Genomic DNA, 26285 nt, shown 5'->3' on the forward strand with positions numbered 1-26285 from the left:
ATTATTTTTTATATATACAATTCTAGCGGACCTTATTTCTAAATCGAAGGGTAAGAAGACTAAATTCAGTCTCTTATTCTTATAAATTCATTTCAATTGAAGCTGTTAAAATAGTTGGGAAAAATTAGAAAGCCATACCCTATATTCCAGTGTGCCACAACCGGATAACGTAGCACACTGGCGTGCCCAGCAAAATGAACAGTGTGACGCAAACTTTTACCTATTATTTATAAGAATATTTGTCGAGTTTATTTTATTTATTATTATGAACGATTCTTCCACGGATCAGCTCTCTGTATACAATTAAACAAACAAGTATCACATTGAGGGAATGAGTGTAATTATTTACTTTAATAGTAATAGAAATGTATATATATATATATATATATATATATATATATATATATATATATATTTGTATTTTCTACCGGGAATAACTGCATCCGGTCTAGAAAGCTGGGACTAACAACAAAGGAACCCGATGTGCTAAACACACACCACCTACGCACTTCAATACACCAACGAAGGTGCAGACTATTCATGAATTAGTCTCTCACCCAATGTATTCTCCTAACATGTCTCCCAGCGATTACAACATTTTTTGGTATCTCAATCACTTCCTAGTAGGATAGCTTTACCTAGAGACCACTGATTAACCTGGTATTGGATGTTTCACTTTCTTACCTTTGGAGTTGACAGTCATCGGTTGGACAATCTCACACGCAAATATCTAATATCAACAACGTTTCTTCTATAATTTCGTAATATTGTATTGTTTCTTTGTATTATTTATTAGGTTGGTTAGGCTTGTTTCAACACTTTTCTCTTTGTACCTACTTATTACCTATACCTTAACGTTGGATAAAAATACACTAGCTCTCACCGGGAATCAAATCCAGAACCAATGGACTTGAACCATTTGGCAACAACAAGGCACATTTAAATAGAAGTTTCGATTTTGTTAGGAAAATTGTGATTAGGTGTAACATTTAAAAATATATTTAAGAATGGGTACGGATGAAACGCACTGAATTTTCTCGCTCGAATTTCTTAAACTGACTCGTGTTAGGCTGCAGCTATTACTGAAACATTTATTTGGGAAATGCGAATAAAATAATGTGTTTTTGGAAAACTTTGTTCGAAGCAACTTATGTCCAAAAGGAAAGTACCCATTGGTCATATTTCTGTTAGAAATAACTTATGCCATATATTAGAATTATTAAAGAAATAATTGTATGTGAACTATGAGCAAAAGCGTCTGAGTACTTTCTGAGAAATCGTTAAAAAAGCCATCCCCAAGAATAAAATATCCCTTGTGTATCTTTTCAGGACAAACGAGTTAGGCTATTTATGAAATACGAAAAAAATTGCCAGAGTCATTCTCGACAAAATCGTAGAGTAAAAATTGCCCCGAAAAGTAATATACCATTTCTAGCTTTTTAGGATAATGGAATTATACCATATCGTTAGGTTATTTATGTGACATTCATTTATAAAATATGAACAAAATTGCGTCAGGCGTTAATGGGAAAATCGTTGGAGAAGAGTAAACTATCTCTTCTGAATGTTTACAGGACGAACGAGTTGTGTCATATTGTTAGGTTATTAATGATACAATTATTTATGAAATGTGATTGAGAAAATTGCTCGAAAAAACGCATCCCATACAGTAAATTACACCTTATGTATTTTTTTCAGAGCAATGATTCAAACTATATTTGTAAAAAAAATAAGCAAAATCTTTACAGCTATTTTTGAAACAATTTAATTATTTTAAATTTTCATCCTTCAGTAAACTACCCTTATTTTTAGGTGTCGGAGAATATAGAATTCGAAACGATAAAGTGTTATAAAAACTTCATGTCTAGACTTACAGTATGAACAGTATGGCCTCTATTTGAATGCATGTAAAAGCGTGACGAACCAACAAACGAACAGATGGACAGACATCAAAATCACTTTTTCGATATGTGGGGGCGTGAAACTTGAATTCATTGAAATCTCGAATTCGATTTTTATCACTATTACTACAATTTCTTCTTTGGTCGCTTGAACGTGAAAAAGAATAGGAATACAACGACACGTAAGGTGATAATTTGTAATTCCCAAAATTTAATGAGTTACGTTTAATGTGTTGCCATGCTAGAAAAAAAGCTTATGCCTATTTGTTATATAATTTTAATATCAGTTTTTCACGCTACTATATAATGTAGAAATATGGTATGATTATCGTTCATATTCATTCTATATTTGGAAATATTCGTGTTCCGTATACATAGATCTGTATAATTTAGTTACGTTCAACGAAAGCATTCTTGCACTTGTGGATATGAAAAAAAAGAGAGAAAGTCAATACTCTAAAAAGGAAAAAACAAGCACACACACACACACACACACATAAACGATCATTTAACATCAGGTCGATGTAACAAGGGGTAAGACTGCACAGATTTTCAAGGTCGCGTATGTTCTTCCTGACACACAAACCCGAAGTGAGTTGTCTGCTGTTCAAGAACGGGAAGTAACATACAAGACTATAAACTGAAAACAATAACTGCTTCCAATAGTACACGTATTCTAATACTGAATAAATACGTCGATTAAAGGATACTACCAATAAATTATTTCCTTATTATATTGTTTCGGTTCTTATTAACATCAAAATTATACACTTCCTATAATGTTTTGTAAAAAAAAAAAAAAAAAAAAAAAGGATGGGATGGGATTCGATGTGGTGTCAAAATAATAAAATAACTACGACTCCGCCACTCTATCCACCTAACCACGGAGGTTACGTTGTGTTGGCTCTTTTTCTAAAAGAAATAATCTTCATAACCATGGTGCGTATCGCTTCGAACCTTAAGATAAGAGTTTTTCTGTTTAATTCTATATTTTCGTACGACATCTTAGTTACAGAAGCTAATTTATATTTGGCAGGCAATCTACACACTAGGTTTTAACCAATAAATGCAACATTATAGTCCGCTATCGAGTTCCTTGATCCAACTCCTCGATTCCCCTACTGAATTCCCTCCGCAATTGTGATCTGCTACTGAAAAAATCCCTAGAAATCATCGTTGCCAGTATACACAAAACCGAGCATAATTTTGTTTTTTGCTTATATTTTTATTATTTTATTATATTTTTTGGAAATATCTCCTTAGATGGATTGCTTTCTATTATCTCCACATACTAATAACTGAATTTTACCCATAAACGTAAGGAAAATGGAATAAATGCGAAAAATCTTGAGTTACAGTATACGCGCAATTTTTTTTGCGCATGGGAGTACATGCAAGGCCAGCTGGTGTTACAACTGGCATGTTTCTAGCAAGGAATGGTCACGCAGTGGCTCCGCTAAGATCCGAATGAGACAATTATGTTTGCATTTGATATATTATAACTAGATGAATCCCAAAGTTATACGTGCCACCGGGCAGAATATCATGAGTTACAACATATTTTGTAATGTAAGAACTACAAAAAATTATCTGGCTGAATAGTTTGAACAGAGTCATTTGTTCGGAAACGGTTGGGCAAATGGGAAACTCGGCCAGCACGTATCCCATCATTTTTAACGACAAACTTTTCGGGGTAAAAATCTTTGTTCCAGGGTCCCCAGCAGGGTCCCAGACGGGGTCCAACTCAAAATTTTCAAATAGCAATGGGGGTTAAGTGGCACATCATTTGAAAGCTGTTGTAAAATGAAATAAAATGCAGCAAGTCTCGACTCTCTACGACAACCTTGTGCAAAATGGCGACGGGTCAAAGTGTTAAAAAAAACTTAATGGTCGCCCCTATAAATCGGAAAAGGTAAGACAAATGTGAAAATAAGAAAGGAAGTGTGACATTATTTTCAAAATACAACGATTTAAGTTAAAACGTCTTGTCCCAGGGTCCCCACATGGTCCCAGGTGGGGTCCAACTAAAAAGTTTCAAATGGCAAGAGAAAGCTCTTGTTAAGTGAAAGAAGATGGAGCACGTCTCGACTTTCTACAATAACCCTGTCCAAACTTGCTGCTGGTCAAAATGTAAACAAAAGGTTAATTGAAAATTTGTGGCCACCTTGAATCTAAGATGATCGCTTAAAATCTATATCGAAAGGATAAGCATACCAAACTGCTAAAGCCAGGAAAACCAAATTTGGCATGAATGTTAGTAGGTGACGAAAATATACGAAATGTTCAAAAACGCGACATCTTGAGTTCAAAATGCCGGACTATGTATCGAACGCATGTCCAGCTCACACTACTGGTGTTGGAGAAGCAAAATATGGTATTTACGTTTATGGTTAATAATAAAATATCAAAGAGTATAATCTGTAATCCAATATGGCTGCCAGTGTGAAAAATGAGTTTGATATAAATATGTTATTTCTTGGAATACTGTGACCAAACCAACAGTTTGACGCAGTTCGATGTACTGAAATGACTTACACATGGTTTGGTACTACTCGCCAATCTTGCAAATCTTTTTTTTTTTTTTTTTTTTTTTTTTGTATATTTGATATTGCTTGAAGTATTGCGATCAAACCAACGAATGACATACAAATGTAACTATCACGAATACGTTACAATAGAGACCCCAACCTACTGGTGCAGAAAGTCTTTTAAGCATGAACTACTTATGACAAAATTAGAAAAAATATTCGAAGGTATTCAACTTTTGTTTAGCAGTATGAGTAGGAAGTCAGAGTTGTTTGTTCATCGCATATTCGTTATATTCAAGTAAATGATGTCGAGAGAACCGTGAGGAACGTGCATTAAGAACAAAACATATGTGTGTTGTCACCGAATGAAATAATAGTTGAAGTGAATCGAAATTCAATTGTTCTTTAGTCTTCCTATTGTTTTTAAATACATAATAGAGAAAAATAGAGATTTAGATTTGTTCTGTTATGAATGACATACGCTTTAAGCGGCCATCTTGGATTCAAGGTGGCCATAGTTTTTCAATTAAGCTTTTGTTTACATTTTGTCCCGCCGCAATTTTGGACAGGGTTGTCGTAGAAAGTCGAGACTTGCTCCATCTACTTTCATTTAACAAGATCTTGCAAACGATGAGCTACTTAACCCCTCTTGCCATTTGAATTTTTTTACTTGGACCCCACCTGGGACTCTGGGACAATACGTTTTAACTTAAATTGTTATACTTTTAAAATAATGCCAAAGACCCTTTCCTATTTTCGGATTTATAGAGGTGACCATGGACTTTAAGTTTGTGTTTATATTTTGACCCTCCGCCATTTTGCACAGGGTTGTCGTAGAGAGTTGATACTTGCTGCATTTTCTTTCATTTTACAACAGATTTCAAACGATGTGGTACTTAACCCCCTTGCCATTTGAAAATTTTGAGTTGGACCCCGTCTGGGGCCCTGCGAGGACCTTGGGGTACTCTTTTTTTATCAGAAAAAATGTGTCCTTGAAAATGACGGGATACGTATTGTCCGAGTTTTCCATTTACCCAACCGTTTCCGAACAAATGACTCGGTTCAAACTATTCTTCCACTTTTGTAGCTTTTATATTACAAAATATGTTGTAACTCACAACATTAGGCCCGGTGGCACGTATAACTTTGGGATTAGTCTAGTTATAATGCAAACACAATTGTCTCGTTCGCATCTAAGCGGAGCCACTGCGTGACTCTTCCTTGTAAGTAGTTACACATCAAAGGAATAGAGAGCAAAGCGGATGGCACGAAGAAAGTATCTGGATGGCATAACGTGTAGCCGTAACATAGAAAGACTAGAAATGTAACTGTCAACGTGTTGTGGATACGAAGTTGAATGGCTCGTAGGGTAATTTCGTCATTGTGGACAAGATTCCAGGGGGACGAAAACATTCGAAAATAATATGGGACAGGTCACCTGCATGCCTCAATCCAACGCATAGATTAAATACGTGGCACTAAATACGTGATATGTCTCCCGCCTGACGATATGAAAATGGACCGATATGCAATCGTCAGGATGAATCTACACTAGGTAGGTGCCTTACAGTCGCCTTTTGCTGTGTTTCTATCGTTTGACGTTCTGTGTTGTCCTGCGTATACCCTATCTGTACCATACGTGCAATTTCACAGTTTGGAATTGGTCCTTTGTCTCAATTACCCATAATGCCCCTTAACTTCTGAACACGAGTGTAGTTTTATACATTATTAAGAAATACGTAACATGCATACACACACACAGATAAAACATGAAGATTCAATTTAGGTCAGTATGCAGTCAAATTTCCGATTACATTGTAAAAATTGTCTACATTTCTTTTTCTTAATTACTCAACGTGCTGTGAGAAGTTCGATTAAACATCAAATATATTTGTTAAAATATACATAGAAAGCATAATACAATGTTAAAAATCATTTAAACGTGCAAGAATTCCATAACAAATTGGCAAATAGGTATAAAAATAATGGTCTACCCTTTATGTTGGTTATTTTCGTATGAAATATGTAAAGGTAATATAGTAATAATAATGAAAGCTCTTGGATGCATTTCAATATGTACGTATTTCTAAAAGCAGTTTTCTCAATTTCATAAACCGCACTTTCTCCCTAAAAGATATTATCAAAAATTAAATTTTGCGGCTTAGATACGCGAATCATAAAACATACCCAGCAACACAGCAGCACTTACTTCGTAAGTGAACACTTTAATAAATGTGAGTTAGTAACGTTGTAGACTGCGTTGGCTACTATTCAAGGGACATGTTTCGGTTCGAACGCGAGGATAAACATAAAACTTGGTAGACATATACAGGACTAAGTACTGACCACTGTAGGGGGAATCATTCCCATGTAAAATTCGTTTTCTGCCGACAGCGTCCCCTATCCTTCGAAACACAAGCAGTTAAATTCTGAGTTATATGCGCTGAGTGAAGATCAGTTAGGTGCGTCAATGTGCGGTAGTAAGCTCCAATCAGTATTAGGTGTGGTAGTCAGTGTGGAAAAATGGGGCGGGCTGTTGGCATTAACTCCTTTCCTGTACTTGAAATGTTAAAAAAAGCAAACTAAGGCGCAAAATTATGGATCAAACGTCAGTTGGAGCGGAAGACGGACGAGTCACTTGAGATATTTTGTGCACTTTAAGTATCAGTGAGTACGAAAATGAATTAGAAATGATACACAAATCGACACTCTACAGATATTATGAAGAAAATGGCAAGGCACAGGAAGACATCTATGATAGCAGTTCAGAACGGGAACAAGACAGTATTCCATAGCGGGAACAAGACAGTAGTCAAAGCGAATACGACGTATCTCCAGCACGAAAACTGAAAATATGTTTTTTTGCAGTTTACGGAAGAGAAAATCCGGAGTATCTACAAAGATTATCATGAAGGAGGATACAACTCGTATAGGAAGCTTCTGGAACGACATAAGAAACTTATTTCGTTAAATAACTGCAAAAATATTTGGATTATGGATACGCGCTGTCTACGAACTTTGCTTCATTCAGAGGGAATCGGGAAATGAAACTCCAAACGGTGAAATGTGAAGTCTTCAGAGAGCATGGTGTATCAGTACATTACTGGCATTTACAGTGCAGGGCTTTTCAAGCGGCAAAAGAAGTTGGCTTAGCGGAGTTCAAAATGTCTCCGACTTTCATTGAAAATCTTTAGAAACAAGTAAGAATTATATCACGAACAATTCATAATATTTGTAGAGTGCCGATGTGTGTATCATTTCTAATTAATTTTCGTACTCACTGATAATTACATTGCACAAGAATGTCGCAAATGACTCATCTTTCACTCCAACTGACGTCTGATCCTTAAATTTGCGCCTTAGTTTGCCTTTTAACAGTTCAACTGCATGAGGGCGGTTAATGCCAACAGCTCGCCCCATTTTTCCACACTGACTACCACACCTAACACTAATTGGAGCTTACTACCACGCACTAACGCACATGACTGATCTTCACTCAGCGCCTATAACGCGGAATCTAACTGCTCGTGTTTCGAAGGATAGGTGGCGCTGTCGGCGGAAAACGAATTTTACACTGGAATGACTCTCCCTACAGTGGTCAGTACTTAGTCCTATATATGTCTACCAAGTTTTATATTGATCCTCGCGTTCGAACGCCCCTGTCAGTTAAGCATGAGGACGACGTAATACGTTTTTTTTTATTTTTCTTAATTTTTTAAGGAGATTCTGTTTGTGCTAAAATAAAGTGTTACGTTAATGTAGAAACACTCTTTCCATTTTCAACTGTTTTCACGCAGCTAATATTTAAAAGCACTTTCTTTTTAGGCAGGGGTAAAAGTGGCTCTGAAAAGGTATGGGGACGGATGAAGTCACCCCGTTCCCCGTGCCTTTCTTTGCACATTGTATTTTTTTTAGAAAGTAGGCCTAGCGTGACGCCATATTTTTTGGAAGTGGGGTAACGGCGTCCTCCTGCATTCGCCTTCTTTTTACCCCTGTTTTTAGGGTAATTGCAGCTTGAAGATTCGAATATTTTTTATTTTTAAAATGCAAAAAAAAAAAAGTGTGTCTTTACACGCCTACTAATTATACATGTATGCTACTTATATTTGCGTGCGATGAGGCTTATATGTGTGTAAGGTTTACACTTGTATGTGGCTTATACACGAGAATACTACATTCTCACACAAATCTTAAGCTTTGTTATGACCATAAACATACGATTGGCTGTATGACACTGATGGCGATTGATATTACAATTGATATTTTAAAGAAAAAAAATTACTGTTGTAGGCATCGGACGAGGATACAGAACAAGAAGTGGAGACAGGTCTGGAAGTAGGTTATCGTCATATTGACACGGCTCACTTCTATATGAACGAGGCTGGAGTCGGAAGAGCAATCTCTCGGTGGTTGGATGAAGGGAAAGGAACACGAGAAGAATTGTTCATCACTACAAAGGTAAAATGTGCACTTTATATAAATATCAGTTCTTACTGCTAAGGGGCCCATATACGCAGACACATACATGAAGAAACCTTCCAACATGCATGTAAAATGATAAAACCACAGGCGCGAATGATATAACGACAGTTGATCGTGAATGTGCTCTTACATACAAGTTGATTGTTTTATATTTAAGTACGCCAACCACGACAGCGGAAGAAATCACGTGACTCTTTCCTCCTATTCATTCTTCTAGTAAGTTGGACAGCAAGTTGGTATGAGTGTGGAAAAGAAATTCTTCCAACATGCATGATGAAACAATTCTTTTCTGCATGTTGGTCATGCAAGTGTGTGCGTCTATGGCTCCCATTACACAGTTATTTGTAATTAGATAGTTATTTGTATCCTTTGTTTTTTAAAAGCTCAGTTTCGGATTTTCCTACTTTCCATGAAATAGAAAAGTTTGAATTAAACAATGGACATACAGTGTATGTAACAAATTCTGCCTCACGAGAATAAATTTCATTTAGTCCAGCGGTTCTCAACCATTGTGTCGCGATACAATGGAGTCACGCAATACTCTAGGGTATGTAGGTAAATTTTAGAATTTAAAAATCATGAAGAATTTAATGATAATTAGTTAAAATCAACTTTTAGACAGACTGTATCAGTCAATGCCTCCAGGAGCAGCAATAATGGTCAGTAGAGTATTACATAGAGTCTTACATAGACTATTATAATTTTTAATAGTAATAATAATAATAATAATAATAATAATAATAATAATAATAATAATAATAATAATAATAATAATAATAATATCAAACAAATATGTAGCGATATCATGTACATTTAGTATGTGTCATCAGTAAAAAAAGGTTGAGAACCACTGATCTAGATAGTGATTCCCGATTTATAATGCGCAAAGAGCCCAAATTAAAGGGCCAGCAGTTAAAAGTAAATAGATAAATAAACAATCATTACTGATAATTTAACAACATATGAGTGCTGTTGCTCAAAAATTGAAACAAACATCTTTAATGTACAGTGGAAGAACAAGCATTACATTTAATGGAGGCAATGAGATTTGTCAAAATTTTCAGTTATATAAGTCAAGTTTCAATTTAGGTATGTTATTAGAGGCGCTCTATGTTCTTCTTCTCACGCATGAAATTAACGCAAATCATACATTTTAACAGTATTGCCTACTACGAGACGGAAAGTACATTTTAAATGTGAGCCAAGACGAGAAATTTCATGGGTCTCGTCGGCAATCGTAGTTCAACGAAGTCTTAGATATTAAACAGTTTGATGTTACTTGATTCATTGTATGAATAGCTATATAAATTTAAAAACAACTTATTGAACAAACTAATGAAGATCATTTATCAAAGTTTAAAGATACGCAAGGTATTTCACAATATATTCCGAAAGTAAATATGGTTTAAGGGTGATCGTATCACACACTTCGTGAAACTCTTGGGATGGACAAGGATTCTGATAACCCATATATGAAATTAAGAAAAGAATCAGGGCGTAAATTTCATAACGAGATAAGAAAAACTTCTTCAAGAATCGAGGCAAGACGAGAGGAAAGGAGGAATTTATTTTCCATCTTGTTTCTCTCATGAGCAACACTAAATTCTAATTTTTGTACCGAGGCCGAATGAAGCATACTAATTGCAGTCTCCGGCCATCACTAATTTAAAGTATGTCTCTTTATCTGAAACATTTCAATCTTTGGACATCCATAAGAAGTTCTGGTATGGACGATTTCCATAATGACTGAACTCATTTAGTTAACTTATGCTGAGAGCTTGTAAACACGATTCCTGTTTCTTCCATCTGAATAAAAAGTATACTACGTCACACAGCTGCTTCAGACAAGAAGAGAAGAAGGAGGAAGGCGGGTAGGTTGAATACCGTTAGCACTTAGTCGATCGAGACGTGTGTTTCTGAATGCTTAAGCACACGGCGCAAGAGTTTATTAGTAATTTAGACTTAAAACATTTTTTAACATTTTCTGTTCCGAATACTGTACAACCTTGACTCTACATTGGAAGCATTGGTGGTTCGAGGGGAAAATCAGATGGGTAAAACATACAGTTTTATTGTTATAAGCTAGAAGAAGAAAAGTTACGAATAGCTAATGTACTAATTCTAATATGGAAGTTATACCATGGAAGATACAGACATCGATTTGCAGAGTGTCAAATGAACTGGAATTTTAATGGCTTGATTTTACAGATTTGCTCTTCAAATCTATTTAAATGCTCCTTACTAAATTAATTATATACAATGTAAGTATTTAATAAACAAATTTGATTAAAGTGAAATTAAAATTTATATATAAATTAAAGCAAATTCATTTCAAAGACGCAGGGAACATTTAATAAGACTTTAAAGAGAAATCACTGAAAGTCACGTGATTAAAATATCAGTTCATTTCGAAGAAGACAGAAAAGTAATTTCTCATATAAATCAACGGGCTTTTAAAAAAAAACAAGATGGCGTAGATAGTCAATACGGTTAATTTGTGGTGTAAATATTACCAGATCAAACTGTAATTTTTCTTTCAGGTTTATTTCCTCCTTTTTAAATTCCATTTACATACACTTCATAATGAAAAGGTTAATTAATCTACGTAATTTCTTTCAAATGAGGAGTCCATTACGGGATAATTAAAGAATGTGTCTCAATTATAAGGCAATGATTTATAACTCAGGAATCAAAAAGAGATTGAAAAATGAATTCCTATTAACAAAGACTCCTGTAGCCCATTATTTTAATAACTAAGCTATTCTCTCACTCGCGTAGCTTGTCTGTAATCACTTGATGTATGAGACACTGTAAGAGCTGCAATTTATAATCTGTACCAGCATTTCATTCATATCGATTTACAACATATTACTTAAAGTAAATAATTTCTAGGTAATGTCTTCTCTGCACTTGTAACATCTTGTTATAGAATTTTTATCTTTAGTTTCTAACTCTGCCAGCGACCAAGTCATTTTGGAGTTTTATTTGTGCGGGAGTAGACCATTTATCATGAAACACCTTTGAAAATTTTAAACTAGCAGACAAAAATCACTGAAATTTTGTACGAAGTAAATATTAACAGAGAACATTGTTTGGCAATACTCTGCCATACCAACAGATTAATAATGTTGCCAATCCAACATAAAGTTGTGTTTTATCAAATGGCTTATTCCACATTTTAAATCTACATGTTAAACGAATACCTAAACGTACTACATTTATTATTCAGTATTGCAAACCAAGGACACTCCAGTGTCAGGGAAAATCGCAAAAAATCTAAATTTTGGAGGCCTCTACAATAACAAAAACACACGTGAGATAGACGTGACAATGCACATTAGGACGGATCGAAAAAAAAAATTGAATTTTCTAATATCGAATTTAAGTAGTGTGAAAAAGAATGATTGTCTTATCCCTGAATTTTCAACTTCTAATAGCATGAAATTATTTAATTTTAGTTAATTAATGATGGTAAAAATATCTTTAAAATTACAGCCGTAGAGTCCGCGCATATGGCATAAAGTTAATGAATTTCAGTGAAAATTTATTTTTAAATAGTTTTACAGAAAGACGTAGTTTTCTATTAAAAATATGTACAAGGCAATTTTTTCTAGAGAGTGTGTTATATATATATATATATATATATATATATATATATATATATATATATATATATATATATATATATATATATATATATATATATATATTCAAATTTGAGATGGAAAGATTAGCTTGAAGCTCTTCGCCCATTTCATAAAATTATTCTTGCTAAAATGACCCAGATGTCTCCACGTTGAGGTGACAGTAATTCAAGCTCCATCCAATCTTTCCTCAAGCATTCAACCATTCAGATCATGTTAAATTATGCTGAATAGTTTTAGTTTAGCGTCCCTTTCAATACCGAGGCTATATAAGACGTAGATCGGGACGACATGAGCTGCTACTGGCAATCGAACTTTCTGTCTTTCGTACTAAAGTCATTGTATGCTTACTATAGCTACGCATGAGATTTTAAATGATGTTGTTTACCACTACCAGTCAATGGGGAGATCATGAAATCGTATTTCTGGTTGAATTTGGGCATGAAAGGGTACGATGTTACTTTAATATAGTCATCTATATTATCTTGTTCGCACACTTTTCCGGAGGACTCTGTAACGATATTTTACACATCTGTCCACTGTATGGGTGTGATTAGGAAAAATTTGTAACTTCAAGCTCAGAGTTTTGTTTGCTAAAAATGATAAAATATTTTCTGTTGGTAAACTTTCTATCATTAGAGAGGATAACATCTTACATTTCGTTCAATCATTCAGCTCAGCGTAGTCCTTGGCATCAAAATGTATTTTGGGACGCGTAACAATTCTAAGTTATTTACCCTTTGTCTGTTGATTCTTGGGCTTTTAGTATCCTAGTAAAACCCAACTCTGTTATGTATTGGCTCTCAGCGTACACGTTCTCAGGGTGACCAAAGAACGAGTTTCTCTTAATCCCTGGCTCGATGATTTCTTTAATGTTCTTCGACACATGCCTCGTTGTTTGGAAAACCTTAAAATAGCCATTTCCGCCGTATTTCATTAAATTGTACTCTTTAACTCCTCAAACTTTCATAGACACCCTACTTCCCTATCCTACTGGCAGTAAAACTCCATATTTAGCAGAGCAATGCCGAAAATCTTTAAGCAATTTGCATTTAGCGAGTACGTACTCGGGATCCCACGTATAAGGTAGGCATTTAATGGCAATTGCATTCTCGTGCTCCCGATTTGACCTGTTAATACAGAACCCGAGAGCAGCATACATCTTCAGAATGTAAATGCTTTGTATCTTCAGTTCCTTTGTAGGACTAGTTTGAAAAACAAACATTCCTATCAACCATCGGAAATGATTAATACGTCCGTCCAGTAACAAAAACGTATTTTTCTGACATCCCGAGAACATGTTAGCGATGATAGTGGCTAAGAGGCAACATATGGGAAAGTTAGGTTACAAGAAAACATTTCAAGTTAGGAATCAGCTTGGAAAGGAGAAATCTGTTAGATCCTTTATGCATCTCTTAATACATTTATTGATACTAAGGGCTACATTTAGTTGATTGATTGCACGAAATATAAGCTGCCATCCTCTCCAATGAAGGAAAGGTTGATACAAAAAATAATTGATCATTTCTGCAAAATAAAACTCTGAGTTTGAATTTATAACTCCCCCTGTCACACTCAAACAGTGCAAAGATATGTTGAACTTGTGACAATTCACCGAAAAAATTTGCAGATCAAATAACACAAATGGCTATATTAGAGCAACATTGCAATGTTTGATGGCTAAATTAGATCAGAAATCCGACTTCAAAGTGACATCCTTGACTGATAATGGTGAAACAACATAATTTAGCATGTCCTGAATGGTTGTATGGTTGGGTAGGGGGTGGATGAAACTCGAATGGCAGCCACCTCTAAGTAGTGAGATCTGGGTTATAACAGCCCACTCACTTCGACTATTATGATTTCGCACTCTGAGTATTCAGTCAAGTGTGTCGTCAGTCATAAACGATTGGGAACCACTGCACTAGAAAGCTGGCTTCTATAGTATGGAACAGGGTGCAAAATTTCCGGTCGACAAGTCGTCATTGGCGACTAAAAATTTAGAGCCGGTTCAGTAGGAATTGTTTCTGCATAAACTCACTGGGCTGCACAGTTTCTGTTTCGCACGAAAATATTTGTCACTGAGTGAGATAAAACACGGAATGTGAAGTCTTCACAACGGACATGGAATCTCTTTCTTTGTCAAACGGTCAAACCAAAGGCCGTGGGGGTGGGGGTGGGGGTGGGGAACCTCTCATAATTTGTACGTGAGAGCTACTGGCGACCATCATATTTGGATTGACGAGTGTGTCTGACTTCGAAATTTTGCGCCCTGGTATAGATTGTAAGTTTTGAATCTTCATCATATTTTGTCATCTATAAGGGGTAGAAAGAGACAAAAGCTCTGATTTATCTGCTTTGTGGTGTCCTGTCAGAAGCAGCGACGTAATGCTATTTTTGGTACGTATATGCTCAACCGTTTTTTTTTTAAATATAGTGTCTGCGTATCCACACATGAGCTCGTTATTTTATAAATTAAAGGTGAGTCGCTGCTGGACTACAAAAATGTCGTATTAGACGGGAGTACGCCATACTTCCATGTACTCCCCATTACATCCATAGTCAGCAATAAAAAGATCCATATGATATTATGATACAAGATTTCCCAGTGGTTCATTGTAATTTCTATTGATCTTAAGGCACAGGTTTATTTACGTAATGTTGATATTTTTTCTTATGTTGGCTCATCATCATCATCGTATATACAGTATGCGGCAAAACAAACAGTACTGAAATCACATCGCTGACATGTTTTAAAATTTATTTGTTGTACAACATAATGAAACATAAGAAATGTCAAATGGATGTCAACTAAAAGCTACTCAAAACATATTGTAAATTTAAGAGAAATCGTGCCTGTACACCATGTGAGTTGCATAAATTCTTCATAGCGGACCTGTAGATAGATGAACATGTTAGTGAATACGGGTTGTTGGAAGGACAAAACAAATAACCGAATCTTCTCTCTTATCTCTTGTATAGCGGTAGGGGGTTATCTGTTGAGAAAATGGTTTCCTTCAGCATATCCCATATGTAGGCATCTAGAGCCGTGAGGTCAGGGGAGTGGAAAGGATATGGAAAATCTGTTCCACGGGAAGTCAAGCAATGTTCAAACTCTCATGGGCAGAAGAGCATCCATTTTTGTTGCAACGACAGACTTTTAGTGCTTCAAAAACCGCGCAAATCATGTAAGAATGAGTCGATAATCAACTATTGATTGATGTAGCGATCAAGGTATACACAGTTTTCACCACTGAACCATATGTTGTTGATGAAATCTTGATCTTTGTATGCCATACTTCTAGAGCAATAGAATAGACGCATTAGCTCATCTCCTGGAGTGAGATGCTGCCTCATACCGTATGAGCGGAAATAACACTCGACAATAAACACCTTTTCCTCTGTTGTGAGTAACGGTATCTTCGTACCAACTGCATACTACACTAGTAGTCCACACACGACTAAGTACACATATGGCGCTCACAGCTCATACCACATTGCACCTGTGCGCAATCCGTACGCAAATTTCATCCCATATTCATCTGTTTGTTTTGCTGTATACTGTACTAATTCTTCTGATGTATAATTAACTCATTATTTACACATTTCTTATCAGCTTCCTCCAAAGGCTAACCGACCAGAGAGTGTAGAGAAGTACATTCTTCGTTCGCTAGAAGCTCTCCAACTGGAGTATGTCGACCTGTACTTAATACATCATCCAATCTGCATGATGGACACTGATGAACTGGTAGAATTTGACGAGAATGGTCATGTACGCCTTGATTGTGACACAAACCTTGAAGCAGTCTGGCATGTAAGATATTTGATATTGTAAACTATCGACAACTTATTGGGCAAAATGCTTATGTTTTTCGTTAATTTTAATTTGTCATTATACTTTATACACCAATTCAATGTAACATGTACCGTAATTGGAATAAGAGATCTTGTAATACCGGAAGATCGTGGACACATCGAACATTTCTAGAAGAAAAATCTGGAACATAGGTAAATGTACAAAAAAGACTTATTTCTCTGCGCTATTACTAAATTTCGAACAATTTAGTAGGCAGAAACAATATAAAGTCATGTTTCCTCGAAAGTCGAGGAGACAGACAGTCAGACATTCGGAGTAGTATGAAAGTAAGAGTGGGAATTATAACCGAGAAATTCAAAATTTTGAGAAAGGCGCATAGAGCATTTCGTCGCACCAATGTTTACGAAAGGTTAACATTCATTTCTCCAGTTTTAATCTTCTATATGATATGCCTGTGGATACGTATATAACACTCCTTCGTGTTAGTACGTAGTTTATTCATTCACTACTTTAAGGGGGGATCGCCCCAAAATGGCATACCTGGGTAAAATGGCATAGTGGCTTTTCGAAAAGTGTCTGATTAGAAGCAGGCAGTAAATAGTTTAAATGAGAGTTTGATCTAACAACATTAGTGAGCAAAAATGACGTGTGTGTAGGTAAGATGCAGTAGGTGTTATAAGCGAAAAAGTGATTTTGGTAGGTAAACTTTTATTTTCTTCAATTTTTGATGTTGAATTATTTTACAACACGAGGAAGTACAGACATTTAAACATATCAATTGTAAAGTACATTCATTTAAAGGTTGGTTAAGCGTAGAAACTTTAAGGATAATCTTTCAGATAATGTGCAGCTACCTGTTTTTACTTTCCCTGCGCATCAGCCATCAGGGCAAGATGGCAGGTAAATACTGTACTATGCAATTTTTCCCTGGTTTAATCTCCTGAAGTTCTGAAGTGTTTAAAGCAGCTTCCTTCAAATACATTTGCTACATATTACAACCAAGAGATAGAAAGGTGGTTGAAAATATATCCGGGAAGAACCGTGAGTCTTAGTAAAGTCGCCAAATTGTTTTCGAATGCTTATTTGAAATCTGCAACAACACTCGGTGCCCTTAATGGATTTAAACAACTAGCACATGTCCTTCCAAGCAAGATATTTTTTCAGACCATTTGTATCTGCCAGCTACTACTACAGATTGCCCTGAGCTAGTGAACGAAAGTAAACCAAGTTTGGTTTCGAATGCACAGTGCGAACAGGATTCGAACCAGCAAGACAAAAACACAACTTCCGTTGAACATATTTTCTCTTCAGAACCAGGCCCATCTACACCCGAGCAGGAAAGAGTTTCAGAAGTTTCTATATTAGTTTCCCCTAAAACTTTCATTGAGCACATTTCTCCAGTACCACGAGCTACAAAGAAAACGCGAACATAGAAAACAAAGAGGTCTACGCGCAAAGAAAGTCAACTCCTCCCACGTAGTCCATATCTCATGGAACTGAAGGCAAAGAGCGAATCTAAAATTAGACCTGCAGGTCAAAGATCAAAAAGAACTATGAAACGTAGGATCTTTATTGTTCTTAGTGATGAAGACGATAACGAATCTAGTACCTTAGTCAAGGATTTGGCCACTAAAGCCGATAACGATGGTATGCCCCATGCATCTACTTTAATGAACTTTACAGTATGTCAGAGCCGAAGAAGGTTGGTTGCGTTGTCAGCTTTGTTTCCTCTGGAGTCACGCTGCATGTGCTGGATTATTTCCAAGGGCCAAGATGTTTGTGTGTGGTGTCTTTGAAAGTTGAACTATACTTACGTCAGTGCTTCATTTTCAGTTTCCATCTTGTGTGTTGTCGGCGTAATTCTGAAACATATATTTTTAATTTCTTTAATATTCTTTAATTTTTTAACATATTCGTATTTTTTTACGTTGTTTTGCAAATAAAGTTTAGGACTACATTGATATGTTTAAATGTATTTGTTCGAAAATGTTCCTTCAGCCTTTCTGTATGTTTTTCTAATAATGAGTATTCTATTTCGTATACTTCCGTTTATATGTTTCATAGAAGCAAAGTAGTGTGTCATTTTATCCTGCCTACCCGGGCAAAATGACTTTCCGAACAATTTTTAAAAATCTTGAAATAAGAACTTTAACAATTAACAATCTTACCAATCTCCACGCCAATACTCAAACAACATTCCAAAGAAGCATTCACACACACACACACACACACACACACACACACACACACACACACACACACACACACACACACACACACACACACACACACACACACACACACACACACACACACACACACACACACACACACAAACAAACAAACAAACAAACAAACAAACAAAACGAGAGAGAGAAAGTTTTAAACCTATTCTGAGGAAATATTCAAACGTAAAGTCGATATATGCCATTTTGGGCCGATCTTCCCTACAAAAATTTCATGAAAACTTTTATAAAATATAATGACAAATGAGCAGAAATCTACAACTTAACATACTGAGTTTTAGTTTCCAAAAAATGAATGTGCTTACTTTTGTTAAATGATTCGATCCCGATTGTGAAACTCTGTGTGTTTAGATTGTTTGTTTCGTGGTTCAGTTCACAATATGAACATTAAACCTCTTCGTCGTCCATCTCTCTATCTGAAATTTAATCTTTCGGCTAAAATGTAAGTTCTAAGTTCTTTATATGCCACTTTTATTATATCGCTGAACTTTAATCTTAGTGTTTTAAGGCGTGGTGTGGTGTTCGATAACAGTATGATCTTTTTTTATCTCCTCAATACGAGTGCAGTAATAATACTGTACTGTGTATCTTCTACTGTCAGTTTTTCTCAATTCTTTACTGTTATTAATAATAAACCCTCCCCAGAACAGCGTGTCTTCTATCTATTCCATTAGATTCTTCTTCTGTAGTCACTGCCAACCATCTCTTTACACTTCTTAGATCTTTTCCTTCCCTTTTCTTCTATACCCACCACCGTTACTTTTCTTCTCATATTCGTCTTGCCACTTTCCATAACATGGCCAAACCATCTGTCACTTTTTTTTTTTTTGCTTACCTTCAACTTTCAGGTCTCCTTCTCTTCTTATTATTCTTTATTCATTCATCCTTATTTATCCTCCACACATCCTTCTCATCATTTTTGTTGTCCTCATTCCGTCTAATTTTTATATATCAAAGATCATTGCTGGTTTAACTACAATTTCTTACACTCCTTCCTTTAGCTGAACTGAAATGTTGAAGCAGGGAAAAACAAATTCACAAATAAAAATCTTAGGGGTGAAGAAGTTAATAAGTATTAATTACTCATTATATAGTTGGTGATGTTGATGTCGACCTTTAAAATGTTATTGAAACTACCCGAATCCTTATTTTTCATAGGTCTTAGAAATTTCCAGGCTACAAGCCTGGGAAAAATATTTGTTTTGTTTGACAGTTCAGAGACGCAATAATTGCTTTGTTGTAAACATTCAAGCTTTTAAGTAGAAACATGAATATTAAACATACAAATGTTAATTAGAATATACACCTGAGAATTTATACAACCAGGTATCCATAATTATATTACGGGTTGCATAACTTCTTGGCCACGCGAATAAAATAGAAAACTAACGATCATGCTACTCGTTGCATTGGATTGGTTTCAGTTTAATGCTCCTTTAAGAAGCGAGGGTATATGAGACTTGAACCTACTGCTTAACGTGGGATACAAACTACATGAGCTTCTGCCGGGAATCGAACGCGGGCCTCTTGCGGCAAAGACTCATGCCATTAGCAAAAACTCCCAACGTTTGGTTAAATTTCTACTAGTGAGGTCAGCGTCAATTCTCTTTAATATATTATATATATTACTGTATATTTGTAATTGTTCTGCCCAAAGGTAATTTCTGGCGAACTTACCCTAACATTGCTAGACAAGCCTACTAAACTAGTAGTTCAAGGCTATAACGGTCAGTTTCTTTCCTCTGGTACAAGAAAGGTAATGACAAACTTGAAATGTAGGACCTGAAGTAGACAAATAGGTTGATAATTAGGATAAGGTGCATGACTTCTTCCGTAGGTAGTCATTCATTTGTGCTCGTTAATTAATATTCATTCGATATAAAGCACTGTTAGGAACGAAACAAAATAAATATTCTTAGAAATGAAAAGTACAAATCCTTTACTAATAGTAGTAGTACCCATATTATTTATTAGATCCAATTAGTTTAATATAATAAGAACAATTCCTTAATTGAGCAATTTATTATAAATAGTATCTATGTATATTTTACATTTCAGACTATGGAAGACCAAGTGTATGCAGGAAGAGCATTGCATATTGGTCTTTCAAATTTCAACGCAAGTCAAGTGGAGAGGATCATGAAAGTGGCTCGTATCCGTCCTGCTTGCAACCAAATCGAGGCTCACCTGTATTTCCAGAATAAAGAGCTCATCGCTTTCTGTAGAGGAATGCGCATTCCCGTCGTGGTTTACTCTCCTTTGGGAAGTTCAGGCTTCAACATGTACATGGCACTTATACAAAGAGAATTAAAGTAAGTACAGTACATTTTGTATCGTATAACTACCTGTGAAGCTCCGCTTCGCTGGGAAAAATTAATATTTCGTTAGGTTTTCAGATGGTTTTTCTTCGTCTGGCAAAATTCCTTCAATTCTTCAACGCGAGAAGTATACACGTAAAAGCAAGAATTTATTTTCACCACAACTTTTTCAACATCAATAAAAAGACAAACATGTAGCTCTCCTTTGCATTGGATTATGGACAATATGGGCCACACAGCCAATCCCAAGAAGTTTTTCTCTAATTCAAGATTTCAACTTCCCAAACGCAATGTGTTCTGTTTTTCCTTTAATCACACTGAAGTTGTGTTGGCATTGTCAACACAGAACTCAACACTTAAGAAAAAAAATGTTATTGCATTCCAAGTCATTATTTACGAATTAATAAATGTAATGGTGGTATTTCAGATTATTGCCTGTCAAATAATAGTAGTAATAATAATAATTATTATTATTACTGATCGTGATTCGAAAGCGATTGAATCTGTGCTACAGTGACCAGATAACCAATAAGCACTCAGAGGTCACAGACACCTGAAATACAGTATTTTGCACCGAAATGTTGAACATTTTGAAAAAAACAAAATTCTGTCTCAAATAAAAGCCGTCCCCTTCAAACAGTATTTAGAATGTTTAATTTAGCCTCGTCTTAATTATCCATTTCTTCTGATGAAACCTTTGTCAACAATTCACTCTTATTCACCCCAACACACAGAATGGGAATAAATCTGACCCGTATTATTTAAATCGTATTCATTTGGGTATATTTAGAGGGAAATTAGTTTGTATAAATTTTACTTTTTAGTTCAATGTGTTTGTTTTAACTGCAAATGTACTGAAATTTTAACAATTGCATTGGGTTGGTACAAATGAAATATCTCCTTTGACATTTGGTTAGAAACTCATGTCAGCAACAATACACAGGGAATATATTAAGATCACGTTTCTAACGTCACTAACTCCCTTATACGTCCAGTAAGCAGGGAGGCTTGGCTACACAGAGTCAAGAAGTAGTGCCTTGTTGAACAGGTTCGTATGAAAATGCAGCATGAAGAACACGCTATTGCGAGTGGTTTTTCTTTACGGATAGAAGTGGGATTCTGCACAACAAGCCAAAAAAAAAAAAAAAAAATACAATGCATTTTTGCGAGACACAGGAATGAACGCACCACTGATGGTTTGATTCTAGTGACACAGCATTGCAAAATGAGCCCCGTGGGCACCGACCAACATCATGGTCGGATGAATTCCTCAGGAGATCCCTGGAAGAAGACTCTCATAAAACTGTTTATGTCATTGCAGACGCGTTAGGCATAGGTCATACCACTGTCATTCGGTGGCTCATAGCTATGACATGAGTTGGCAAGGTGAAAAAGTTGGACTCACGGTAATGACATGAGGTGGTAAGGTGAAAAGCTGGTTTCAGGGGTATGACATGAGTTTGGTAAGGTGAAAACGTTGGGTTCATGGAGTATGACATGAGTTGGTAAGATGAAAAGTTGAATTTATGTTTATGGGTATTAAAGAAAAAAGTTGGACTCATGGGGTATGACATGAGTTGGTAAGGTGAAAAAATTGGATTTATGGGTATGACATGAGTTCAATTTGGCCAACGAGAATTGCTGTCTAGTGATGTGTAGTTCTACCTGAAAAAGTTTCCTCCATCAGATTGTGACTTCCAATGGAAATTGGACCTACTAACAAAAGAGTCATCAGGATGCTTTGATAGTTATTAATGTCCAGGACTGTTTTTAAACCACTTCTCCATCCACAGATGGCATTGTTGCTGATATAATAGTTTGTGGTAGGAGTTATTCATCAAGTGTTTTTCAGGGGAAGTGAAATCATCATTGCAAATCATTGCAGTGCTGGACAAATATACCCCAAACTCGTTCGCAAGGATGTAGTAATGATCAACAGACATAGTATCCAAATGTTGGACGACAATGCTCGCCCAGATGTTGCACAAAGGATAGTGTACCCTTTCTGACTCTTCATATCCCTTCGATATCTCTCCCACTGATTACCTACCACCTCTTCCGGATCTCGATCACTTCTTGGGAGCGGAAACCTTGCCTGATGACTTGGCGGTGCACCGTGTAGTTGAGAATATCTTCGAATCTAGGACTCCAGACTATCTCCAATCATTGGTTGAGCGCTGGCAAAAGTGTGTTGTTGCAGACGGCAACTATTTTGATTAACCAGGTATTGTTTTGCTTTTTTCCCCGTTGGAAATTATGCATCTGGGATGGACAGTTCATTCGCACCAACCTAAACGTCCTGAACATAAATATAGTTTTACGTACTATAATTAAACTTATTGCTTGTTTAATATTAAATTAAGTGGACATTTAAACAAACTCTTCATAATTGATAGTCAGGAGGAACTGCTTATTTCGGATAACTGGTATTCAACTATTTATACGTGCTGAGAATATTGTATTTTATGTGTATTGTTTCCCCAATCCTTCAGCTTACTGTACACTACAGGTAAAAAATAGCCTTAATTAAAAACTCTAATTGTTAACATGTAAGAAATTTATTATTATTATTATTATTATTATTATTATTATTATTATTATTATTATTATTATTATTATTATTACAGTTTGTACAGCAACTAGTCTAAGCTCTACATCCACTTTACGTAACTATTCAAGGACTTTGTTATACAGGAAAGTGATAGCGGAGATAGCGACATCTATTAGCGTGTGCTTATTATTAGGATTGGCGAGTCGCACAAGCCGAGATATTTGCCGTTTATTATTACCATGTCACATTTCACTATATTCAACTGCCAAATTTATTGAGTAGAATAAATTTGATGCATATTTGGTATTGAAATGAAATGAAATCTTTCAGAACTTTCCATGATTGTGCCCTATAGTATAAGGGAGATGGATGATTAAGTCTCTTCATCCCTGCGAAATTAAAATACCGCTAATTTTACAGTAATTATGTGATATCTTCAAATAGATAAAAGATAATTGAAATATGGAACAAGAGCGCCCTAGACAATATTGTTTTGCGTGAGGTAAGTAGTTGTGGGAAAACTAGTCCTCAATCATGAATATTCATGAGTGAGGACTTTTTTGACATTTTAGCAGTTCCTAATGCACGTTTAAAAAAATGGATACACCCTTTTACGCATACTAATGACACATAATGTATGCAGGTGCAGCCGGAGGTTGTATAAAGAACATGACATATAATAAATTGGTTTCCGGTGAAAAGAAATGTTAATTGGACAAGCAGAATACAGAAAAAACCTTTCGGAAAAAAAATATGCAGATCACACACGTAGAACAAGGTAATAGATTGTTGGATTCATTAATATGCAGCACATGTAACGCGGCAGCTGCTTGAGAACATTCTAGAAATTGTGATTGTCGGAATGAGTGAAAGAAAGTACTAGAAACCTCCAGATCTTTTTCTAAGCTTATTATTGTTGGAATAGGGGAAGAACACACTCGAAACTTCTGGAAAGATTGAAGGGTATAAAAAATACTGATGCATTTGCATGATGTGTACATTTAGAAAGAAGAGGGCACCAAGAACAAGTGTTAACTTTGCGAAGAAGATATTTTACTACTAGAAGAGACTGGAAGATTGGTAAGTACTAACGTTGTAGTTTTCTTGTATTATACTTGTTCATTTTTATATGGGAAAGGGACATATTGTAATTGTTGGAAGTATAAGGGGGACGGAAGTGTTTGGTTTTATCGGGAATTGATTGCGGATTTTCCGGCATTGAAAATGATATGACTCGGTGTACTTTTATGGAATTATAACTTGACTAAGATATAGTATAATGTAATATGTAGGGTAGAGGGAATCATAATTAATGATTGCACCGGGACTCGAATGAGTATTCTCCCACGTGGAGAACCGTACGCTAAATATTTTGCTTGCAGTGCGAACTTGTTACTTATACATAGCTATGAATTGTGTAAGACATAACAGGTATATATAAATTATATTGTACAGGAAGTTAGCAGAATGCGCCCCCGGGAATCGAACCAGGGCTATCCCACGTGGAGAACCGTACGCTAATTTTTATGCTTGCAGTGTGAACTTGTTACTTATATATAGCTATGAATTGTGCAAGATATAACAGGTATATATAAATTATATTGTACAGAAAGTTAACAGAATGCGCCCCCGGGAATCGAACCAGAGCTTTTCCACGTGAAAAGCCGTACGACAAACATTTTGCTTAGCAGATGTTGTTACTTATATGTAGCTATGAATTGTGTGAGATAAATAGGTATATATTAATTATATTGTACAGAAAGTTAGCAGAATGCGCCCCCGGGAATCGAACCAGGGCTATTCCACGTGGAGAACCGCACGCTTGCTTGCGCTGTAGACTTTTTTCAGTTATAAATGGTATATTTTACAAACTTATATTGGATAGATAGTTAACAGAATCTGCACCGCGAATCGAACCATGGCTCTCTTACATGCAAAGCCAATATGGTTGAGAAGGTTAATGCTACGTTGAATATCATATTTTTGTAATTTGAAAAGTCGTAATAGGGTAACTAAGTACACTTTTTTTCTTTTCTGTTTTAGGTGCTGAAGCAAATAAGTGATAGGAGCGAGAAAAGCAGAGAGCACGAAAGGCGTGGATTTGAATTGGATTATCACTTAAACAGAGATAAATTAATATTCGGTAAGTATTATTATTATTATTATTATTATTATTATTATTATTATTATTATTATTGTAAACTGTTGTGTTTTGTTTCATAAACGCTAGTGTAACAATGAGGATATATGGCGACAGAACGTTTAACGTTATCGCAGATTGAACTTAAGGTTTTTTCATGTTGAAAGCTAATGCAATAAAAGGAGACCCGAGATTGTTTGAACATATTACCCAGGATGAAATGTAGTAGTGAAGTTGAAAGGGAAACTTTATACGTATATTTTGTAATTGGAAGTCGTAATACATCAAATAACTAATTCTTAATTTCTTTTATTGTTTTAGGTGGTGAAGGAAATAAAAAATCTTAATAGAAACACTGGAGAACAAACCTTATTTTCCTGAATTGTTCGCTGTTGAAATATAGCGGTGTTTTAGTGAAAAGGAGTTATAGATTGGTTTTAAAACATGGATTCAATGAAACCGTTGGATCTTAGTACAAGAGGTGAAAGTGATCTCGCAAAATCATCATCTTTGCAGGGGACAGAGGTTTTATCCCAACCGGTGGTGATTTCGCACTTTCCACCACTGGAAACAGAAGTTATTCCGGCCAACTTGGATGTATTACCGGGAACAGAATTTTCATCCCAACCGGTGGTGAGCCCGCAATCTCCGCCACTGG

The 26285-nt window shown here is 35.7% G+C and overlaps 1 protein-coding gene across 1 annotated transcript in view; it reads left to right on the forward strand.

Moving 5' to 3' along the window:
- LOC145665177 (aldo-keto reductase family 1 member C18-like) overlaps positions 1-26285 on the forward strand; it is a 48003-nt gene that overhangs the window by 6113 nt on the left and 15605 nt on the right. Inside the window, exons 2-4 of the mRNA XM_081732462.1 lie at positions 8720-8887; positions 16172-16369; positions 20677-20930. Of these exons, the coding sequence (XP_081588588.1) occupies positions 8720-8887; positions 16172-16369; positions 20677-20930 (620 nt within the window). The remainder of the gene's footprint in view (positions 1-8719; positions 8888-16171; positions 16370-20676; positions 20931-26285) is intronic.

The sequence above is a fragment of the Thermobia domestica genome, chromosome 11 (genome assembly GCF_964235325.1).
Source record: "Thermobia domestica chromosome 11, izTheDome1.hap1.1, whole genome shotgun sequence".
NCBI classification, from domain to species: Eukaryota; Metazoa; Arthropoda; class Insecta; order Zygentoma; family Lepismatidae; genus Thermobia; species Thermobia domestica.